This window comes from Microcaecilia unicolor, chromosome 11 (assembly GCF_901765095.1).
Source record: "Microcaecilia unicolor chromosome 11, aMicUni1.1, whole genome shotgun sequence".
Classification (NCBI taxonomy): Eukaryota; Metazoa; Chordata; class Amphibia; order Gymnophiona; family Siphonopidae; genus Microcaecilia; species Microcaecilia unicolor.
Genome location: NC_044041.1, coordinates 62,159,806 through 62,177,390, shown reverse-complemented (window position 1 = coordinate 62,177,390; position 17,585 = coordinate 62,159,806). Strand labels below are relative to the sequence as shown.

General features: G+C 41.2%; 1 protein-coding gene across 1 annotated transcript in view; it reads left to right on the top strand.

Annotated features, from left to right (window-relative positions):
* The window catches only part of DEPDC5 (DEP domain containing 5), a 133,438-nt gene that overhangs the window by 38,429 nt on the left and 77,424 nt on the right, over window positions 1-17,585 (top strand). The window contains 3 exon segments of the mRNA XM_030219198.1: window positions 5,894-5,955; window positions 6,539-6,608; window positions 13,024-13,096. Coding sequence (XP_030075058.1) covers window positions 5,894-5,955; window positions 6,539-6,608; window positions 13,024-13,096 — 205 coding nt within the window.

Genomic DNA, 17,585 nt, shown 5'->3' with positions numbered 1-17,585 from the left:
AAATGTTAAAGGAAATCAGGGACGCAAACAAACTGGGCAACACAATAATAATGGGGGATTTCAATTACCCGCATATAGACTGGGTTAATGTAACATCTGTGCACGCAAGGGACATAAGATTTCTTGATGAAATCAAGGACAGCTTCATGGAACAGCTAGTTCAGGAGCCGACAAGAGAAGGAAAAATACTAGACTTAGTCCTTAGTGGTGCTCATGATCTAGTGCAGGGGGTAACGATACGAGGGCCGCTTGATAACAGTGATCATAATATGATCGGTTTTGATATTGGCATTGAAGGAAGTGAAACTAGGAAATCAAGTACGCTAGCGTTTAACTATAGAAAAGGTGATTACGACAAAATGAGAAAAATGGTGAAAAAAAGACTGAAAGGAGCAGCTCGCAGAGTAAAAAACTTGCATCAGGCGTGGATGCTGTTTAAAAACACCATCCTGGAGGTTCAGGACAAATATATTCCACGTATTAGAAAAAAGGGAAAAAAGACTAAACGTCAGCCGGCGTGGCTAAACAGTAAGATAAAGGAAATCATTAGAGCCAAAAAACAATCCTTCAGAAAGTGGAGAAGAGAACCAACTGAAAGTAACAGGATAGATCATAAGGAATGCCAAGCCAAATGCAAAGCGGAGATAAGGAGGGCAAAAAAGGACTTTGAGAAGAAATTAGCGTTGGAAGCAAAAATACATAGTAAAAACTTTTTTAGATACATTAAAAGCAGGAAACCGGCCAAAGAGTCGGTTGGGCCGCTGGACGAAAATGGTGTTAAAGGGGCGATCAAGGAGGACAAAGCCGTAGCGGAGAAATTAAATGAATTCTTTGCTTCGGTCTTCACCGAGGAGGATTTGGAGGGGACACCGGTGCCGGAAAGAATATTTGAAGCGGGGGAGTCGGAGAAACTAAACAAATTCTCTGTAACCTTGGAGGATGTAATGGGTCAGTTCAGCAAGCTGAAGAGTAGTAAATCACCGGGACCTGATGGTATTCATCCCAGAGTATTAATAGAACTAAAAAATGAACTTGCGGAGCTACTGTTAGAAATATGCAATCTGTCCCTAAAATCGAGTGTAATACCGGAAGACTGGAGGGTAGCCAATGTTACTCCGATTTTTAAGAAAGGTTCCAGAGGAGATCCGGGAAATTATAGACCGGTGAGTCTGACGTCGGTGCCGGGCAAGATGGTGGAGGCTATTATTAAGAATAAAATTGCAGAGCATATACAAAAACATGGACTGATGAGACAAAGTCAGCACGGATTTAGTGAAGGGAAGTCTTGCCTCACCAATCTAATGCATTTTTTTGAGGGGGTAAGCAAACATGTGGACAATGGGGAGCCGGTTGATATTGTATATCTGGATTTTCAGAAGGCGTTTGACAAAGTGCCGCACGAAAGACTCCTGAAGAAATTGCAGAGTCATGGAATCGGAGGTAGGGTATTATTATGGATTAAGAACTGGTTGAAAGATAGGAAGCAGAGAGTAGGATTGCGTGGCCAGTATTCTCAGTGGAGGAGGGTAGTTAGTGGGGTCCCGCAGGGGTCTGTGCTGGGTCCGTTGCTTTTTAATGTATTTATAAATGACCTAGAGATGGGAATAACTAGTGAGGTAATTAAATTCGCCGATGACACAAAATTATTCAGGGTCGTCACGTCGCAGGAGGAATGTGAACGATTACAGGAGGACCTTGCGAGACTGGGAGAATGGGCGTGCAAGTGGCAGATGAAGTTCATTGTTGACAAGTGCAAAGTGATGCATGTGGGTAAGAGGAACCCGAATTATAGCTACGTCTTGCAAGGTTCCGCGTTAGGAGTTACGGATCAAGAAAGGGATCTGGGTGTCGTCGTCGATGATACGCTGAAACCTTCTGCTCAGTGTGCTGCTGCGGCTAGGAAAGCGAATAGAATGTTGGGTGTTATTAGGAAGGGTATGGAGTCCAGGTGTGCGGATGTTATAATGCCGTTGTATCGCTCCATGGTGCGACCGCACCTGGAGTATTGTGTTCAGTACTGGTCTCCGTATCTCAAAAAAGATATAGTAGAATTGGAAAAGGTACAGCGAAGGGCGACGAAAATGATAGTGGGGATGGGACGACTTTCCTATGAAGAGAGGCTGAGAAGGCTAGGGCTTTTCAGCTTGGAGAAGAGACGGCTGAGGGGAGATATGATAGAAGTGTATAAAATAATGAGTGGAATGGATCGGGTGGATGTGAAGCGACTGTTCACGCTATCCAAAAATACTAGGACTAGAGGGCATGAGTTGAAGCTACAGTGTGGTAAATTTAAAACGAATCGGAGAAAATTTTTCTTCACCCAACGTGTAATTAGACTCTGTTATTCGTTGCCGGAGAACGTGGTACGGGCGGTTAGCTTGACGGAGTTTAAAAAGGGGTTAGATAGATTCCTAAAGGACAAGTCCATAGACCGCTATTAAATGGACTGGAAAAATTCCTCATTTTTAGGTATAACTTGTCTGGAATGTTTTTACGTTTGGGGAGCGTGCCAGGTGCCCTTGACCTGGATTGGTCACTGTCGGTGACAGGATGCTGGGCTAGATGGACCTTTGGTCTTTCCCAGTATGGCACTACTTATGTACTTAGTCACGCAGAATTCTGGCAGAAGGTATGCAACTTCCTACATGTCTAAATTACTTTATTTTTCATTTGGGAATATCTGTAAGAATTATAGTCCCAATGGTTGTCTTTTCCATCAGTGATAGTAAACATTCCTTTTTATTTTACTCCTATATTTTTTATTATCACTCTACCCTGTGTTGGAATGTTCTACCTCCAAGGTTTGGTTGGAACTTCATTCTATGCAATTTCAGGAGGCATTGAAAACCTCTTTTTGGGAAATATTGGAGTTAATCTTATCTTACTTTTTATGGGTTTTTTTTTGTAATTCCTAGATTTTAGTTTATTTGCTTGTAATCCACACTGGATGTCCTTTTTTTTTAAGGAACGTAGTAGAATATAAATATTTGTTGTATTGTATAGACCTTGTGGTGGGCATAGCATTGGAGTTAGTGAGAGCTGAATGTTCCTTTTGAGCATCATTGCTTTGCTTCTTAATTTGGCTTACGTGTACGCCTTGTAGCGCTATAGAAATGCTAAATAGTAGTAGTAGTAGCTTTTGATCCTGTGATGGTCTTGTCTTTCTTTCTTACGTTTTTTTTATTCTAAGACTATTGCTCAGAGATCATGAACAAATATGTTATTTTTCTAGAGCTTTGTTAGACAATTCTGACTGAAGCTGTATCTTATAGAGGAAAGGGGGGAGTATGAGGAATTTGTCTCCATCTGTTAGCAGGGGATCGTAAACCCAATTGTCTACATAAGAACACAAGAGTAGCCATACTGGATCAGACCAACAAGTCTATCTAGCCCACTATCCTGTTTCCAACAGTTGCCAAGCCAGGTCACAAGTACCTGGCAGAAATCCAAATCGTGGCAACACTCCATGCTACCAATCCTAGGGCAAGCAGTTGCTTCCCCATGTCTGTCTAAATAGCAGACTATGGATTTTTCTTCCAGGAACTTATCCAAACCTTTTTTAAACCCAGATATGCTAACCGCTGTTACTGCATCCTCTTACAAAGAGGTCCAGAGCTTAACTATTTGTTGAGTGAAAAAATATTTCTCCCTATTTATTTATTTATTTGTTGCATTTGTATCCCACATTTTCCCACCTATTTGCAGGCGCAATGTGGCTTACAATAGTATATCATATCAAGTGTCATTCAAGAGTAGATACACAATTAATTACATACAATATTTGTTTTACAAGTATTTCCATGTAAACTTCCTTGAGTGTCCCCTAGTTTTTGTACTTATGGAACAAGTAAAAAAATCATTTACAGTAGAACGCCAGTTATCCATACTAACCTCTGCAGAGGTGGTCTGGATAATCATATATCCGGATAATTAGACATATCAAATTTTTCTAAGGAAAACGCAATCTGAGCATGGCATATTGAACATTTAGTTTTATTTTCATCAATAAGTTGGCAAAAAAAAAAATACAACATACGATACAGTTCTGTAATTGTAGTATATACAACTCCAACTTATGACTACCGGTTGCATTCCCCCAACCCACAGTGTGACATGTTCTTTAGATGACTTGAATCCAGGAGCAGATTGCTCCTTGTGATTAACCAGTGATCTACTGGGGAGCAATTTCCAATTCAGACCCGTTTTGTCTGCATTATAAACAATCAGGATCATAGTTCTTGATAAGATCATTAAATTGACCAAGAAAGTCATTAGCTCATTCTATTCAGGATTTTGTATACCTCAATCATATCTCCCCTCATCTGTCTCTTTTCCAAGCTGAAGTGCCCTAACATCTTTAGCCTTTCCTCATATGAGAGGAGTTTCATCTCCTTTATCATTTTGTTTGCTCTTCTTTGAACCTTTTCTAATTCTGCTAAATCTTTTTTGAGATATGGCGACCAGAACTGAACACAGTACTCAAGGTGAGGTCGCACCATGGAGCGATACAGAGTCTAGTAAGACTTGAAGTAAAGAAAATTACCAGATAAAACTAGATGTGACCTTCTATCCAACAAATCAGCAACTAGAGAGCTTGGGGGCAGGGCTAGAGATTGGTTTAGTTTGTTTGGCCCCTTCAGACCAAAAGGTGTTCCGCTGCCCTTGCAATACGCCACAGGATTGTTTTGAAGCGCACTCTTACACATGTTCCCTCCCCACCTGTGTCCAATACATACATTTAAGTGGACACAACTAGTCACACACTTCACTTCTGACCAGTACATACATCCTCCCTCTTACCCCCACCAATCGCTGGACACAGTCACACATATTTCTTGTCCTCTTTTCTCCCTTCAACACTATGTTCTCCTTCTTCCTACACAAGCACACGTTTTCTCTTCCTTATATATACGTAGATATTATATAGATATAGAACCTCCCACCTCATATGTCACGAAACGCCCATCCACCCACCAGGGGTTACCCCGCAGCCACTTAGAGGGTCTATCCCCAGCACAGCTCAGGTCCGCCTGCACCTGCTGCTCGTGCTCTACGCTAGCAACCTCCTCCCACCGACTAGGTCACAACTGCCTCTGGGCAAGTCTCCCGCTCTCAAATTATCCTCAGTGATTTCTAGGTTACTGGAGCCACACTCCCAGTGGTCCCACATTTCCCAGGAAGCACTCACAGACCCAACACACAAACCACCAGGATTCTTTATCAGTCCAGACAGGCAGAGTCAATAAATAATTGTTTATTGTCTTAAAAATATGTTGAACAATGAACAAAAAATGTGCAATCAGCAAACAATAACAGGTAACTGAAATATGGATCTATTGTAACACTAACTAAACATTTGTTTACTTCCTAAAAAGTACCTGGGAAGATCAGGACATATAATTGTTCACTGAACGTCAGCAAAGAGATCTTGCTTTCTTTTCTTCCTGGCTAGGACTGAACGTAAAACCAATAACTGCTAGTTAGCTTCAAACTCTAGACCAGTCAAAGCCCAGAACACAATATTTCAAAAATGTACTGCATCTTGCATCTTGCTTCCTGTTTGTGTTAAACTAAAAAAAAGAGCATTGGTTGTCAGTAACAGCTTTACATCAGAGAAACATCACCTGCTGGCTAAATAGGAGAAATACACTTCAAGACATAATTAATGCAGGAAAATATCCAATTTACACTGTTTCTTCACATTGTATAAATACTGCACTTCTGCTCTCTCTCTTTCTCCACCCACACTTGTGCCTCTATTGTCTCACTCTTGCTGCACTGAAGCGGGTAAGTTCCTCTTCCTTGTGTTTGGGCAGAAATGTTGGGGGAGGGGGGGGGCAGAGCAGGTGACTTGGGGCCTGCAACAGATCCCTGATAGTTCTGTCCTTTGTAGGTGACTTGTACTTTGAGAAAGCAGTAAACAGTTTCTTGGCAGATCTCTTCAGCAAGTGGAAGGTGAGTCCTGCATGAGCTGCTTTCTCCTGCACCTTCTGCAATTGGATTATGGTGTCTCTTCATATGAAGTGGAACTCCCTTTCTATGGTAGTTCATTGACCTGCTCTCTCCCACCTTTGTTTTTGGTGCAGCCTTGCCAGTGGAAATGACTAGACATAGGGCTGTAGGGAGGGGGCAAGAGCAGCTGATCACTGCCCACTATGTCTGAAATAGAGGGAGATTTGGGCCTGATCCCTAGTAAGAGATTCTGACTCGCACACACACTCGCTCACTCTCATACTCCCTCAGTCATTCTCTGCCCCGCACCATCCCTTCACTCTCTTTACATCCCCCCCCCCCCCCCCCCCCCCCACCAAACACATGCACGCATATGGCCTGCCACATACCCATCCACCCCTCATCCTGTCCTACCCTAGATTGCACTTATTCTCTATTAAGGGCAGTCAATAGGCAATTATTTTCCTGTTTCAATTCTACAGTATATGTAAGTCACTTTTTATTGACTGCCCCTCATTTATGTGCTTGGCAGAGTTACAAGGTTTGTGTTATACTGATGGAGTCTATTTTCACTTCTCTCTGTCAGGAGAAGAACTGCAGCCATGAAGTCACGGTCGTTCTCTTTTCTAGAACATTCTATGATGCTAAGAGCATAGGTAAAATGTGTGCTGCACCTCCCCCCTTGCTGAACCTGAATCTTGTTCACCCATCTCTTTCCTTCTCTCTTGCTTGTAGCTGTTTCTTTTACTCATGTTTCTTATCCTCTGCCTGCCACTCACATCCCCGCGTCTCACCTGTACCTTCTTCCCTCTCTGCTTCATAATACTGTTTAGAACACCAGCTTTGCAAAACTGGGTAATTCCTGTTTTTTTAGTAACTTTAATGTAACATTAAGAAAGTATGGAATAAGCATAGAAATTCCAAAGTTGCAGGACAGTGAAGACAGCATGAAAAATTGGCATCTAGGACTACTTGGCTAGAGGTCCAAGCAGAAATGCAAGTGCTAAAGTACCTGGTTCTGTCTAGCAGTTAATGCACTCCATGTGTTGAGTGGATTGGTTCTGCAGGTTTGTGGTGGTGTGGTAACATTGAGAAAAAGCCTGAGGGATCTGAGAGGCCAGATGAGCAAGTTCCCTGGATCAAATGGTCATAAAAATGATTAGCCAGGTAAGCTTGGGAAACTCATTGCATATCCCTATGAAAAACAGATCTATTTTTGGAATCTGCTGGGTACTATTGACCAGACTGGCCACTGTCTGAGTCAGGGTGCTGGGCTCAGTGGACCTTGGTCTGAGTTAGCATGGCTTTTCTTATATTTGGGTAATAGCCGTGTTTGTGTTAATAGCTGTTTAGATTATTGTGGAACCTTGTGCTTGGAAGTGAGAGAGATGGAGTACTGGGAGTGAACCATCTGCCATGCTCAGCTGCCCAGGTGGGTTGAGTACAATGGAGAAAGAAACTATTTTGATTGAATAAGGCGTGATGTGATATACAGGTGGTCATTTTGTAGCTAGAAGCTGGGATGTATATTTGGCAATGTGGACAGAAATAACTGGATGACCCAGTTAATCTTATTCAGGGTTCAAGGTGCTTTATTCTTGATATACTTCTAAAGGTGTACCATCGTAGTGGTACAGCATTATTGAGAGATCTAGGAAAAGAACTCAATATCATAAAAAGGAAAGAAGAGAGAGACAGTCCAACAGACTAGGGTGCACAATCCCTTCTTCATGAGCTGGCGAGAAAACCAGAACAGGATGGAAAAGGGACCAGGGGAAATGCAGTAAAAAATAAAAAAAATAAATGGCAAAATCCGATATGCTTTTCCAAATAAATAGGTTTTCAGAGCTGCCTTTCCATCCCCGCCCTGTCCCCGCAGGTTCTGTCCCCGTCCCAGTGGGCTCTGTCCTCATCTGCAGAAGCCTCAAACTTTATATTTAAATCTTTTTATTAAAATATAAAAAGGAACAATATGCTGTGCAACTGTTGTGTATAAATTACAAATAGAGAACAATAATAACAATGAGCAGCTATAATAACCCTCCTTCCCACCACCAACCTCTACTCTTCCAACCCCAACAATAGGTGATTTCTACCAAGGAATCCTAATTCACACTGTTAAAATGTCCAGGAGTATAAAATACAACCCGTTCTGTATGCCCTTGAGGGGAAAAATATGCCCTATAAAGCACTGTTATGTTTTTTAAATCTGTGGATAAATAAGAAATCATCAACAGTCTCAGGATTCAATCTAGCTCTCCTGCCTTCCACAGTCCTTCCTGGAATAGAAGTTGTCTCCTTAGAAGATGTGCTGGTAGCAGGATGTACAGGATCTCCCATGCAAATTTTGTTAGTTGTAGCCAGTATGTTTGCTTGTTTTTCCAAAAAATCAAAATATCTTTGTAGGCATCACTTAAACATAAATAACAGTCCAGTTCATTAACAGGCTTCAAAGTAGAAAATGACACAGAGACAAAGTTTGTCCCCTGTCCCCGCCCCATCCCCGCGAGCTCTGTCCCCGTCCCCATCCCCGCCGTCGGTTACTGCAGTTCCCCGTCCACATGTCATTCTCTATTCCAAAGAGCTGGCCCAGCAACAGAAGACATAGATTTTCTCAAATTAGTTGGTGAAACCAAACAGGGGGGTTGGTACTGTTTTCTTTGAAGTATAAACATTGTTGCTGATTATATGTGCTGTCTCTCCTGTTTTACAGGTGCTTATACAGAGTTTGTATCTCTTCTCTTCATCGTGGCGATCTCAACCCAAATTCCAGTCCTTCCTTCTTCCCACATCACTGTGCTTGTACAGACCTTGTATCTCTCCTCTCTAAGACCACCTCAGTAGCAGCTGTCTCAAGCCGAATTCCAATCCCGCCTACTGCCCATGTCACCATTAGTATCTCTATTTCTTTCCCGCCCCTTAGTGGTGCACGCGCGCTGAAGGAGTGCACTCGAGCAGTCTTGCTCCTTAATATGCTCCTTCATACATCTCAGAGCGTCTCTATCTGCATACATTATGGCTAAGTCTCCATTCTTGTACCTTCCTCACCTTCTTCTGTTCTTGGCCACACTTTTTGCCTATGCTGTGAGTTTTAACTTGAACATCCCTGTCTTTCCTACGACCATCCAGTTCTGGGTGATTTTGACAATCATCTTGACAATGAGGAAGCTCCTTACTCCCAAGACTTGCTTGATCTGATCCAAGATCTAAACTTAACCCAATATTTTACTACTCCCACTCATAAAGGTGGCCATACCCTTGATCTAATCCTATCCTTAACTATGGACAACACTCCCTTTGCCTTTTCTATTTCCACTTTTCAGTCTGTCCCATGGTCAGAACATTGTTTCATACTCTCCAACTTAGTATTTTAGTGGCTTGTGGTATCATTATCACGTGACCCCCCCCCCCCCCTCCTTTTCTAGAGATCTTTCTAACATCTCTTTTACAACACTATCTGATAATTTGTAACTTGATACTTCCTCTTTCTCCACCCTACCAAAAGATGAACAAATTGAGCAGTGGAACACTGAACTCTCCAGAGTCTATAACTACCTGGTTCCTATCGAAGAATCGCTCCCCCATATTTCTATAAAATCCTCAGAACCTTGGTACACACCTAAACTTTGATTCTTAAAGCGCCAGTTAAGGCATGCAGAGAGAATCTGGATAAAAATCTCTTCCAACTCTTCTCTTATCTTCTTTTTCCCATACAAAATGGAGTTTACCCCCCTTTCCCATTGTATTCAAAATGTCTATCTGTATGTCTTCTTCCCTTTCCTCCTTTCTCCTGTTTTATAGAATGTAAGCTGCCTAGATAGTTCGTTCTGTTGGGCGGGATAGAAAGTCCTGAATAAACTTGAAACTTGTTACTTTCTATAGGTGTTGGGATGCAGAACGCAAGTCCTGGGTAGGAATATATAGCTGCAAGTACTTATATAAAATCAGAGGTTGACCAGATGTTAAGGTTTTGTCAGTTAAGGTCAGGATTTTATGCTGAATACAAAATAGTATAGGGAGCCAGTGTTCCTATGTAAATAACGCAGTGACATGATCATACTTCCGGCCTCCCGATATTAATTTTACTACAAAATTTTATACTGTTTCTAGGCGACAAAACTCCCATTATGCCAATCCTTGGAATAATAATACTAGAAAAGTCAATCTCTAATTCCACTGGTGAACAGCAATGGGGAAAACAGGATGTTCACAGAGACCGTTCTGCAGCTATTTTTTCTGCTTTTAAATTTTTGATATGGAGGGCTAAAAGGGGGGATTCAGTATAGGCTGCACATGCAGCCGAGCAAAGTTTCAGTGAGTCACACCGCTAAAAGCGGCTCACCTGAACAGCTCTACACATCATGAGTTATCCTCCAAACTTCACCCTCTTTTTAATATTTTTTATCAAGTGAATGCCTAACCTTTTAGTGAAAAATACATAAGTACATAAGTATTGCCATACTGGGAAAGACCAAAGGTCCATCGAGCCCAGCATCCTGTTTCCAACAGTGGCCAATCCAGGTCACAAATTCCTGGCAAGATCCCAAAAATGTACAAAACATTTTATACTGCTTATCCCAGATTTTCCCCAGTCCATTTAATAACGATCTATGGACTTTTCCTTTAGGAAGCCATCCAAACCTTTTTTCAAACTCCACTAAGCTAACCGCCTTTACCACATTCTCTGGCAACGAATTCCAGGTTTAATTACACGTTGAGTGAAGAAAAATGTTCTCCGATTCGTTTTAAATTTACTACATTGTAGCTTCAGCGCATGCCACCTAGTCCTAGTATTTTTGGAAAGCGTGAACTGACGCTTCACATCTACCCATTCAACTCCACTCATTATTTTATAGACTACTACTACTACTACAAATCATTTCTATAGCGCTACCTCTATCATATCTTCCCTCAGCCGCCTTTTCTCCAAGCTGAAGAGCCCTAGCCGCTTTAGCCTTTCCTCATAGGGAAGTCGTCCCAAATCAATATATAAGTTCTCCCTGAACATTCCTTTTTCCCCAAAGTTCACCTGGAGGAGTAAAACTGAAAGCAAGAATTGCTGAAAGCACAATAAGCAAAAAAAAATGAGCAAAGCTTTGACTGTTAGCAAAACCTTTTTAACTCTCAAAACACAAACACTATTATAAAGAACAGGAGCCGACTTATCTGAGCTGCAAAAATACTGCTGTATACACTGTGGGGTACAATGCGTCCAACAGAAATTCCTGTTTCAAAAAGTTCTTCCTCAGGGACGCCAGTGTGCCTCTGTGTTAATCCTCCATTTTGAAATTTAAAAGCAGAAAATATAGCTGTAGAACGTTCTCTGTGAACATCCTGTTTTACCCCGTTGCTGTTCACCAGTGGAACTAGGGATTGACTTTTCTAGTATTAGCTTCCATTTTTGTCTTTCCCTTTGGGATTTTTTGACAGTGACAATCCTTGGAATAAGGCATTATAGTAATCAGTGTTGGTAAGAACTAGTGCATGGGTAAGAATTCAAAGTGCATCTATCTCTGGCATAAGGCGTAAGGATCATATTTAACGTAATCTGTAAAACCTTTTAGAGATCATAGTTGATATATAAGCAGAAAAGATAAGTCCTGTGTCAAGTTGCTCCTACTATCTTGATGGAATCTGTGGTAGAGACAGTGTTTCCAAGGAAACGCCACTGAGATAATTCTGAGGGGGGTGGGAACTACGGGAAAATATCATGGTTATGGTTTTAGAAAGATTTAGTTTCATCCTGTGACATTCTAGCCAGGAAAATATATTTTCCATCTTTGAAGTAAGTGTTGTCTCTGCCGAAGTATCATCAGGATTAAATGAGGCCAGAATTTGTATGTCATCAGCATAAATGAAAGATCTGTGATTAAAGATGCCAGTGGAGCCAAGAATATATTAAAAGTATTGGGGCTAGCAGTGAACTTTGCAGGACTTCACAAGGTACAAAGAAAGGTATTGATAAAGTATCTCTTCAGAAGACCTGGTAGGATCGTTAGGACAGAGGATTCAAACCAGTGTTTTGCAGCGCCAGTGACACCAATTTGTTTGTAATTGGTCTAGGAGTAAAGTAACGTATGATCTGCTAAATTGAATGCAGACGAGAGGTCGATGGATACAAGCAGTACAGCCTGCTTACTGGATAAAGCTGGTTGTACTGTAGTAAGGAGGGCCACCAGAACAGTTTCTGTACTATAGGATGCCCAAAACTCTGTCTGATGTGGGTGTAAAGCCAAAACTTCCTCTATGTGGGTCATCAAGCGTGATAGAACTGGAAATTCAGCTATCTTTGAGAAGAATGGCATGTTAGCTATTGGCCGATAGTTGTCAATAATATCAGTCAGCAACTTAGTATTTTTTGTTTAGGTCGTAGAATAGCCATCTTCTACTAGGTAAAAAATTGGCCTAAAGTGAAGCTGCATGTCAAAATAGTCTGAAGTAAAGGGTACAGGGCAGGAAAGGGCATGGTTAGTAGCCTGGAAGGACAAAGGTCGTGGGGTGCAGTAGAATGGAGAACAGATTTAGTTGCTTTCTGGATGGATGAAAGGGATGGAGAATCAAATAGAGAGCACCGATGGTGGATTCCATTTGACAAATCTATGTAGTCAGCATAGTTAGGTTTCCTGCAGAGTACGATACCGAAGGTCCCAATAAAGTGAGGATCAGACACCTGCGATTTTTTTTTTTTTTTTTGAAGAAATGAGTTGCTAGATCATCAGCACAAATAGCATCCAAAGGAGGAGTAGGCTCATCAGTGTAAGATTATAAAGCGTTCTTGTGATAGGAGTTTGACAGATGCATTAGGAGTAGTAGCACTTCTTAGTCTTATTCTGTTGTCTTTTACTGATATACTCTGTTGAAGTGTGTGTATGTTAGAAGTGAGGGGGATGGGGAAAGGAGTAGGCTTTGTGTGGATTTATGGGATGGGACAGAGAGAGGATATCTAGGGGTAGAATAGGAAGGAACTGAGGAAGATGTCTTTGGGGATGGAAAAGTTGGAAATGTTGGGGGGGGGGGGGGGGTTGAGAGTGAAGAGTGACCTGTCAATTTTCTGTCATCCTAACATTTCAGATGAGTTTCCAGAGGTTCATCGAGCTTCAATACGTCAAGATCATGAAGGAAGATTCTATGAAGATTTCTACAAGTGAGTTTCACCTGTGGAATCTGTTATTCCCAGGGATAATCTTCTTTGGGGGAAAGGTACAGTGGCTGCACCTTACCTAACATCTAAGCACAATCTCTCTAGGTCATTTCTTTTCTCATCCTTTTGATGTCTTCTCTTTACTTTTTATATTTCAACAATTTTTTATTATCAATGAATTCAACATAACACTGCATTATTTCCAATGTTTAACATAAACAGATATTTCCCCCCCCCCCCCCACCTCATTTATCTTATATTAGTACAATAAGATCAGCTATTATCTTCCACAATAGTATGATGTTTCATTTTTCCATCCGTATATCTACTAGTTCCCCTTCTCCCATTCCCCCCCCCTGCCCTCCCATTCTTCATGCTCTCCCCTGTAACCCACATGAATCCCCATGCATTCTAGTATCATATAGAGTCCGTTCATAAAGTATTAATAATCAGACTCCGCCCTTTCTGTGTCATCTTTTCCAAGTAGCAGCCCCAGATTTTAAGAAATCTCGTTTTTCTTTTATCACTTCCTTTAGCCTCTTTTGCTTCCCAGACCAACAATTGGTGTACTTGACTACGCCAATGCCAAAAATTTGGCGGGTTGTGTGTAGTCCAGTGTTGCAGAATACATTTCCTTGCAATCAAACATAATTTGCGCCGTAGCATTACTTTATCTGCATTTACACTCGGTTGTACCTCCTTCATATCTAGTATTAGTTGCAATGGATTCATATCTACTTTACTACATAGCACACCTGTAAGATAATTAGTTATTTGTCTCCAATATCGTTGTATTAATACACAGTTCCACATCGTGTGATAGATAGAGTTCTCAACATTATTACATTTTAAACAAAGAGCTGTTTCTATACCCCCAGCTTTATACAATTGAACCTGTGTAAAGTATGCCCTGTGTATCATTCTAAATGCACATTCTCTATAATCAGTTCCCCCTATCAGGTGTGGAATATTTTTGATTTGTGCTACTATATCCCAGGATTGCAAGTCCTTCCCTATATCTTTTTCCCATTTCTGTTTCACCAGATTCATCTCCTTCTCAGGAGTTAGGCTCCATAATCTCTGATATAATTGTGATATAGAAGGGGCATTTTCTGTAATTTCCTCAAAGAAGGTAATAATTTTGTTACCTAACTTAAGTGTAAGTGTTTCTTTATTTAATTTTTGTATGTAATGCTTAAGTTGATAGTATGCGTAAGCACCCTGCCAACCTGGTTCCTCTTGATGAAGCAGCTGCGGTAATGGTTTAATATCCCCATTCTCCCCTAATGCGTCTGCCAGGTTTTTCACACCTAACTTTCCCCATTCATCAAAGATTTTGTTCTCCATTCCTGGTTTGAAGACCGGATTTCCTCTTATACTTAATAGCTCCGTTATTCTTGAGTCTCCACCCAATAATATGCCTATAAATTTCCACACCTCTCTCAAAGGTTTAAGTAAAATGTTGTGTCTAATTCTTTGAGGGGTTTCCACATTCCGTAGATGCAATAAGGTAGTAAAATGATATGGGCTGAATAGTGCATCTTCTATCTCTATAGGTGTATGATCGGAAGCATGGAATAATCTATCTCTCACCAGTCGCAATAAGCATGCCATGTTATAATATTTAATATTGGGAATTCCAAGACCCCCCTGTCTCCAACCTCCCAACATGTGTTTTTGTTGTATTTTAGCTTTTTTCTTAGCCCAACAAAATCTGAACATTATTCGGTATAAGCGCTTTATATCTTTCTGCAACAAGGCTATAGGTAAGATCTGCAACATATATAACCATCTCGGTAATATCACCATTTTAAGAAGATTGATCCTCCCCGTGAGCGAAATTGTTAGCGTGCCCCATGATTCTAACTGTTGTTTTGTCTGCTCCAGTAATTTTTCAACATTTAGATGATATAGCTCTTTTGGTCTAGCCGGCATCTGTATACCCAAGTATAAAAAAGATTTGTGTGCCTGCTTCAAAGGAAAATCTCCCCCCCATAGCTTGTGTATGTCCACGTTAATCTGAAGCGCTTCTGACTTGTCTATATTCAGTTTGAAACCCGAATAATCTCCATATTCTCTAAAAATTTGCAAGAGATTCTCTAGAGTATCTTTCGGCTTCGTAATAATCATTAACAAGTCATCCGCAAATGCGGCTATCTTAAATTCCTGTCCTTTAATTTTTACCCCTGTTATCGCTGCACAACCATGTATGTCTCTAATTAATGGGTCTAATTGAAGTGCGAATAACAGAGGCGACAGAGGACAACCCTGTCTAGTTCCCCTACTTATCTGAATTTCACCCGATATATTTCCATTTACCAGCACCTGTGCTCTTGGCTTATGATATAATGCTCTAATTGCCTGCACAAAGATGCCATTAAATCCATATTTCTCTAGCACCGAGTACAGAAAGGGCCATTCCACTCTATCGAACGCCTTTTCTGCGTCGAAGCTGATCATCAAAGCTTGTTCTTTGGAATGACCCAGTCCTTCCAAGGATGCCAGAATACTCCGCAAATTTTTTGTAATTGATCGCCCTTGGAGAAATCCAACCTGTGCTGGATGAATAAGGTGAGGCAATATCCCTCCCAATCTTTTGGCCAATATTTTTGCAAACAATTTTGCCTCTTGGTTTATTAGGGAAATGGGTCTATAAGATGTCACCAGTTGTTCATCTCGCTTGGCTTTAGGAAATACTACTATCCTAGCTAAATTCATATTGTCAGATAAGGTACCTTTCTCTATCCATTCATTGAACACCTCGGTCAAGGTAGGAAGAATCGAAGCCCCCATCATCTTATAGAATTCCGCTTTAAAGCCGTCTGGACCTGATGCTTTACCTAATTTACTCTGTTTGATTGCCCAACCCACCTCATCCTCACTAATCCTGGCATTTAGCCGCTTTCTGTCTCTGTTTTGCAGCCTCGGGATATGAATACCCTCCAAGTAAGCCTCCCCCTGTAGCTCGTCTTGATCTGCCCTCTTATAAAGTTCTTGATAATAGATTTGAAACGCCTGTCGAATTTCTTTATTAGAGTGTATGAGATTCCCATTTTTATTTTTAAGAGTTGTTATATTTCGGGAAGCAAACTTAGATGCTATAAGTCGAGCTAAATATTTGCCCCCTTTATTCCCATGCTTGTAAAGTTGAAAGCGATAGTAGGCCTGAGACTTCACTTCTCTCTCATGTAATTTGGTATTTAAAGTTGTTTGTATGGTCAGAATCTCTTGTCTAATATCATTATTAGGTTTCAAACCATATTGTCGGTTTAATTTACCTAAGAGTTGTTCCAGTCTCAATATTTCTCTGTCTCTCACTCGTTTATATTGCGTTACATAGCTGATTATTTCACCCCTCAACACAGCTTTCGCTGCTTCCCAGTAGGTACTGGTCTCAGCCACTGAGCCTTCATTGAAATGCTTAAATTCTGCCCATTTGGCTTGTAAGTGTTCCCCAAATCTTGCATCTTTAATTAAATATGTTGGAAACGTCCAACTTTTTAGCAAGTCCTTGTCTTCCCCTCCTTTCCATGTCACTCCGACCACCGAATGATCCGATATGACACAGGGATCTATGTGTGCCTCGGTGATGTCTATTATTATAGTTCGAGATACCAGCAAGTAATCAATTCTTGATGCTGACCCATGTGCTCTAGATTGGTGTGTATATTCTTTCTCCATTGGGTGCAAGGTACGCCAGACATCTATTAAATCTAATATTTCACATAAATCCGGTAGACCCCTAGTATCTATTTTTCGCATCTCCTTTGGCGGGTGCGATCTGTCCATAGTCGGATCCCAAGTCATATTAAAGTCTCCTCCCAACACTAGGGGTAAGTTTTCTAGTTGAGTGATTTGTGAAAGCAATTTCTTATAGAATTTTAAATCTAACACATTGGGAGCATATATATTTCCCAAAATTATAGTTTTTTTGTTAATGGTTACTATGCTTAGTATAAATCTACCCTCCGGGTCTGGAATAGTTTTATGTATTTTAACTGTTAGCCCTTTCCGAAAAAGTATAGCTACCCCCCCTTTCCGACCCATAGCCGCAACTGCCACACAATCCGCCACCCACCATTTGGCTAATTTGGCGTGTTCCACTGTTGATAAATGTGTTTCTTGGAGCAGTGCAATATCTGCTTTTATATGTTTAAGATGACGCAATATTTTTGATCTCTTAATGGGGGAATGTATTCCCCCCACATTCCAGGTTACTACCTTAAATGGTTATCTTTCATATTCCGATTCTCCATCGTCTGATTACCTTTTACTGCTAAGAGTAGCCAGCCCAGCCTCCAGCCACTCCTGCTCATGCCCCGTGTTCTCATTTTCATGCATGTATGCGTCTGTAGGTTACATTGAGCTACTCTCTTCCCCCTCCCCCCTTGAGTTGTCCTTTAATTATCTGTTCCCTAACCTCCCCCCTCCCCCCATTCCCCCCCAATAGCCCTCTCCTTCCCGTAGGAAGCAGGTCACTGTCGACGCTCCT